Source organism: Bison bison, unplaced genomic scaffold, assembly GCF_000754665.1.
Source record: "Bison bison bison isolate TAMUID 2011002044 unplaced genomic scaffold, Bison_UMD1.0 scf7180017864458, whole genome shotgun sequence".
Classification (NCBI taxonomy): Eukaryota; Metazoa; Chordata; class Mammalia; order Artiodactyla; family Bovidae; genus Bison; species Bison bison.
The window spans coordinates 8772896-8779761 of NW_011495020.1; the positions used below are offsets into that span (position 1 = coordinate 8772896).

The 6866-nt window shown below is 40.5% G+C and overlaps 1 protein-coding gene across 1 annotated transcript in view; it reads left to right on the forward strand.

Annotated features, from left to right (window-relative positions):
• Positions 1–6709, forward strand: part of SGCB (sarcoglycan, beta (43kDa dystrophin-associated glycoprotein)) — a 27330-nt gene extending 20621 nt beyond the window's left edge. The window contains exon 6 of the mRNA XM_010859714.1: positions 3144–6709. Within this exon, the coding sequence (XP_010858016.1) occupies positions 3144–3347 (204 nt within the window). The 3' untranslated portion in view covers positions 3348–6709. The remainder of the gene's footprint in view (positions 1–3143) is intronic.
• Positions 6710–6866: the final 157 nt, after the last annotated feature.

A 6866-nucleotide genomic window follows, 5' to 3' on the forward strand; every position in this document is an offset into this window, starting at 1 on the left:
GTTTTCTGAATGTTGAGCTTTAAGCCAACTTTTTCACTCTCCTCTTTTACTTTCATCAAGAGGCTTTTTAGTTCCTCTTCACTTTCTGCCATAAGAGTGGTGTCATCTGCATATTTGGGGTTATTGATATTTCTCCCGGCAATCTTGACTCCAGCTTGTGCTATACTTCCATTAAAAAAACTGCTTTACAAATTTAAAGAAAGTAAAATTACATGACCACAAGATGGCAGCATTGGAACAAAATTTGAAAATTCCATGTACTATCTCAATTTCATGTACTATTTCTGAAAGAAAATGGAATACCAGACCACCTGACCTGCCTCCTGAGAAATTTGTGTGCAGGTCAGGAAGCAACATTTAGAACTGGACATGGAACAACAGACTGGTTCCAAATAGGAAAAGGAGTACATCAAGGCTGTATATTGTCCCCCTGCTTATTTAACTTATGCACAGAGTACATCATGAGAAACGCTGGGCTGGATAAAGCACAAGCTGGAATCAAGATTGCCGGGAGAAATAATAATAACCTCAGATATGCAGACAACACTACCCTATGGAAGAAAGCAAAGAAGAACTAAATCTTGATGAAAGCGAAAGAAGAGAGTGAAAAAGTCGGCTTAAAACTCAACATTCAGAAAACTAAGATCATGGCATCCGGTCCTATCACTTCATAGCAAGTAGATGGTGAAACAGTGGCAGACTTTATTTTGGGGGGCTTCAAAATCACTGCAGATGGTGACTGCAGCCATGAAATTAAAAGACATTTGCTCCTTGGAAGGAAAGTTATGACCAGCCTAGACAGCATATTAAAAAGCAGAGACATTACTTTACCAACAAAGGTCCGTCTAGTCAAGGCTATGGTTTTCCCATAGTCATGTATAGATGTGAGAGTTGGACTGTGAAGAAAGCTGAGCACCGAAGAATTGATGCCTTTGAACTGTGGTGTTGGAGAAGACTCTTGAGGGTCCCTTGGACTGCAAGGAGATCCAACCAGTCCATCCTAAAGGAAATCAGCCCTGAGTATTCATTGGAAGGACTGATGTTGAAGCTGAAACTCTAATACTTTGGTCACCTGATGTGAAGAACTGACTCATTTGAAAAGACCCTGATGCTGGGAAATATTGAAGGCAGGAGGAGGAGGGGACGACAGAGGATGAGATGGTTGGAGGGCATTACCGACTCGATGGACATGAGTTTGAGTAAGCTCCGGGAGTTGGTGATGGACAGGGAGGCCTGACGTGCTGCAGTCCATGGGGTCGCAAAGAGTTGGACACGATTGAGCAGCTGAACAACAACAACATCACTAACATAGTCAATTAACGATTTCCATCACTTCATAATCAACTTTCTCTCATTGATTTAAGCACCCTCTATAAGCTGATGACTCACCTTTGGAACTTCTTCTTTCTCCCCTGAACTAAGATTCATATATCCAACTGCCTTCCCACCTCTCCACTTCAGTGTCTAATAGGCATCTCAAACGCAGCACATCTAAAAGTCTGCATATCCTGCCTCCCTCCCCAAACATGTATTTCTCTCAGTGTTCCCATCTTGTTAAATGGTGCCCATTGGTTCATCAGCAGAGCCTTCGGGCTCTACCTTCAGAAGATGTACAGAGCCTGGCTGATGCTCGCCGCCTCCTCCACCTCCACCACCATGGTGCAGACCACCGTCATTTCCTGCCTGCACTGGCAAAACAGCCTCCTCTTTCACTCCTGTATGCAGTTCTCTATAAAAACAGCCAGAGAAATCCTTTTTAAAAGATCATGTCACTTCTCTATTCAGAACCCTCCAAATGTCTTCCCGTCTGATTGGGAATAAAATCCAAAGTCCATTCCCTGGCCCCATGTGTCTGGCCCCTGGTTATTTCTGTGACTCACCTCCTTCAGCCACACCGGCCTCCTGTCTGTTCCTGGAACACAAGTCCCACGTGCATATTGTTCTTTCCTTTGCCCGGTCACCCACATGCCCTGCTCCCTCATGTCACCCAGTTTCCACCAGACTGTGACCTTATCAGAGAGGCCTTCCCTGACCTTCCTCGGTAACGTAGAACCCCACCTGGTCACTCTCTCTCTACTTATCCTGACTTGCTCTTCTCAGATGATGTTCGTTTTACCTCTTAAGATGTTTATTGTCTGCCCCTCCCCAGTAAAACATCAATGTATGAGGACTTGAACTTTGCCGGTCTGTTGACTGCTATGTACTCAACACCAAGAATAGTGTCTGACACATAGGAGACATTTAAAAATAATCATTGAATGAAGGAAAAGAAGAAAAGGGAAGAAGGGAGAGAGAGGAGTTCCAAAAAAGAAGGAGTCTGCAATACAGTAGTGCTCCTGGGACAGTGGGCTGGAGGAAGAGAACTTCCAGGCAGTCTTCTTTGAGTATCTGGTCTTCAAAATTATATGGCTTGAATCTTCATTTATGGTGTTTCCAAAAATAATTGGAAAGTAAGATTACTTTTCTCTAAGAGAAAAACATTTTCTAGTTTTTCTTTTTCTGTTCATTGTCAGAAACGTATCAATCAGAAACTTAGTTAAAATTCTCTTTCTGCTGCTGCTGCTGCTAAGTCGCTTCAGTCATGTCCGACTCTGTGCGACCCCGTAGACGGCAGCCCACCAGGCTCCCCTGTCCCTGGGATTCTCCAGGCAAGAACACTGGAGTGGGTTGCCATTTCCTTCTCTAATGCATGAAAGTGAAAAGTGAAAGTGAAGTCACTCAGTCGTGTCCGACTCCTAGCGACCCCATGGACTGCAGCCTACCAGGCTCCTCCATCCATGGGATTTTCCAGGCAAGAGTACTGGAGTGGGGTGCCATTGCCTTCTCCAAAACTCTCCTAAGTAGTAGCAAATGAAAATGATCTGAGACTTGATCAGTGTAAGTCTTATGTGCACTTAGGAATTTTGATATAATTTTTAGCTAACTGAGAAATAAATTGTGTTAAGTGTATAAATACACCTTATGAACAGTCACTAAGAGGTCACTAGTCGAATTTCGATTGGTTTGGGAATTTTTTTTTTGTTATTTTGGTCATGACTTTATCTTACCACCTTCTATTCTTGCTCATATTCCAGTGAGTTTATTGTTTTTGTTCTGTCCCTTCTTGTGGGTGTAAATAAACCGTATGATTTTTCTCCTGATAGGAAAACAGCATCATCCTGAACGGAACTGTGATGGTCAGCACGAATCGCCTCCCAAGTTCTTCCAGCGGAGACCAGTTTGGTGGTGATGACTGGGTGCGTTACAAACTCTGTATGTGCGCTGACGGAACGCTCTTCAGAGTGCAGGTGACGGGTCAGAACATGGGCTGCCAGACCTCAGACAACCCCTGTGGAGACCTGTACTAGAAGAATCCAAGAGCACATCAATAGATTCATATTGTGACTTGACTTTTTATTTTTTTAAGACTAGGCATGCATATCATGTTTTTACAGAGTTTGTGATAACTCATAATTATTTTATCTGCAGTGCACTGCTGCATCTCTTATGTAGTCTCCATGTTTAAAATAGTCTCAGAGAGCCTAAATTCTAATACATTTCATTGAGTTGCACTGATCTTCAATTTACAGTTCTATAAAATTATTGAGAGAAATGAATATAATCAAAATTAATCTTTAAAGAAGTATTCTTAAAATGCCACTGTTCCTGTCTAAAGGATAAAGGGATGAAGCAACTGTTTAGACTCACTATAAGTAACTTTTGGTAACTAATGGGGATAGACCCACTTACAATACTTAAAGGTACACCATCAATAAATACTACATGTTCTGTCTTTTGGCTTCTAAGAGGAAAGACAGATTTTTAGTGCATTACTTTCAACTATATCCTCACATACAAGTGAGGTCACTAAAGAGCTTCACATATGGGAGATAGTAAGGAACTAAAGGTCCGTCTCGTCACAGCTATGGTTTTTCCAGTAGTCATGTATGGATGTGAGAGTTGGGCTATAAAGTTGAGTGCTGAAGAATTGATGCTTTTGAACTGTGGTGTTGGAGAAGACTCTTGAGAGTCCCTTGGACTGCAAGGAGATCCAATCAGTCCATCCTAAAGGAGATGAGTCCTGGGTGTACATTGGAAGGACTGATGTTAAAGCTGAAACTCCAATACTTTGGCCACCTGACGCGAAGAGCTAACTCATTTGAAAAGACCTTGATGCTGGGAAAGATTGAAGGCGGGAGGAGAAGGGGACGACAGAGGATGAGATGGATGGAGGGCATCACCGACTCAATGGACATGAGTTTGAGTAAACTCTGGGAATTGGTGATGGACAGGGAGGCCTGGCATGCTTCAGTCCATGGGGTCACAAAGAGTTGGACACAACTGAGTGACTGAACTGAACTGAACTGATGGTTCCTTAGATTTGCACTAGGATGAAAATACTCTAAGAGAATGTTCACTCATTAAATATTGATTTACTCGTTAAATACTGTGTTCGCAATGTGGTAGAAATGAAATGAAAGCACCATCTCAGCTTTAACTAGTAAATGATGACAGCTGTCACTTACGGAGCATCTTACACTGCTAGGCGTTGTCCTAAGCATTGCACGTGTAACGTCTAGTTCTCACTACAGACTGTAAGCAGACGGTATCCCAGTTGACCCATTTAGGAAACAGGATTAGAGAAGTTAAGAAACTTGCCTGAGGAAAGAGCAGAATTGGGATTGGAATTCAGATGTGATTCAAACCTAGATAGACCTGTTTCTAAATACCACATTCTTTTTATCACTATCTGTACTGAATTTTTAGGTATTTAAAACTCTAGAAAAGATGAACAGAGGCTAATTCAGACTTACCTATGCAGATAAGAATCAAAACAGTTGTGCTACTCTAGATAAAAGAAAATCAATCTCATGTCAAATAACTGACCAGTCAATATCAGATTTCAAAGTTTCTTAAGCCAGTTCCAAAATATTATACTATAGAGAGGTCATAGTTGTGGGTTACCCCCATTCCCCAACTGGGGTGCCTGACTGGGTAAAGGGGTTGCCAAGATATGTATACCTCAGCCTTCCAGGCGGCACATTGGGAGACGGGAAGGTCATGTCCCAGGCGAGCCCCGCTGGCCAGAGATGGCTGGTGAGTTTACCCCAGCGAGCCAGACACATATTAACCTTTTTAATATGTGCCAAACCTTGAGAAGAGTCAGGAAGCACTGGACTAAAGGGCACTAATGCAGGAAGTAATACAAGTAATTTTTATGTCAGATGAGAATTGATCTTTGCTTCTAACATCAGCACCCATTGTAATGATTTACAACCGTCAAGGCTGTTGATTTTTAATGTGTTTCATACTTAACTTAAAAGGAATTCTGGTATTATTAACACACATGCAACATCAGGAAGAGAGACTTCAAAGTAGTGTGCCGTAAAGTAGGCAGCAGAGATAAACCATAATCCCCATTTTGCATTTAAATATAACAATACTCTGTCCTTGACACTTTGAACTATATAGATGAGAAAATCAATACAAAAAATAATTTGCATTCAGTATTGTCACAGTCTGTCTGATAGAAAAACCAAACCACAAAACAGTAGAGACTGACTTGCCTATTACTGAGTACAGTTTTTAAGTGAAGAAAAAAAGAGAGGAAGTGAAATTTATGACCTGTGGGTATTGTTAGTTGTAGTGATATTCAAAACCCATATGAATGATACTCAGAAAAAATCCATTGGAATTTTCATTCAGCTGCTCAGTATATTTGTAAATTTTACATTCATTACATGTCTGCTTTATTTAGATTTGCTTTGCAGTTTTGTTTAGATAAATATTTTTACAAAAACCGTAAAACACTGTTACAAAGTATTATTCATTGAATGTAATTCATGAAACAATCTATTTTTACTTCTCTGAGAAATAACTTGTTTTTGATACATTTCCATAAAGTGCTTTGGACATGAGAGAATATTTTGATGTTTTTATAGAACTGATTGTTAAGGTAACAGGTATAGTATTTTAGGACACTTTACAGGTAGCTTTTGCTTCTTCATCGAAACATAGTCCTGGAAAATTCCCTGGGAAGCAGAACAAGAACAAACCATCCATTTTGTGTAACAGTAAAGCCTCAGCTACTCATTCTCACCATCAGATGGTATTTTTCTATAAGCTGAATTCTTAACTTTGCCTCTTCTGCTGATTCCTCCCCTCCATCAAGCACTGATACGACAGGCAACAGACTTAGGGTGAGTAGAGGACAAAGACAGGATCCCAGGAAAATGGGGCAGACCCACGCTTGTTTAAATAACTGCGCTCCTTTAGAGATAGATGACAGTGACAAGGGGGACAAATGAAAGCAAGGTACTTTAGAGGCTGTGTAATGGGCAGGTAGGAAGAGTGCAAACAGCACACAGTAGGGACTGTCTATGTGTTGTCTGTAATATCTAAAAATATACTTGTGTTCTTTTTGCATTATGAAAAAAACAAATGGTGTTTGATAGTTTTGAATGAACAGTGAAAGTTCTACCTAGTTTTGAGTGAGTTCTTTAAAAGAATGAGGATGTTACAGTGCTAAACTTGACAAAAAAAGAGACCACTGAAATGCTGATAATTTTAGTAACCTTTTTTCAAAGCATTGAGGGGGCAAAGATTACAAATTATGCCATATAAAAATAAACATACATCTGTTTTGAGTTACTAATTTGACTTTCAGTTGATTCAGTTTGTAATAACTGTTAATGACCTCTGTTTACAATAAAGATTCTATAAAATTGTTTGCTGCTGATTGTTTAATTGTTAAAATATTGGCAGGTTTCTACTCACTCCTATAAACATGAAATAGCTTGAGAATTGGGCACCCCCAGTATTTATGTCATCTCTCTGGAATCCTAGAGCTCAGAGTGAGAAGTTGTACAGTCCCAGTCTGGAAGGTC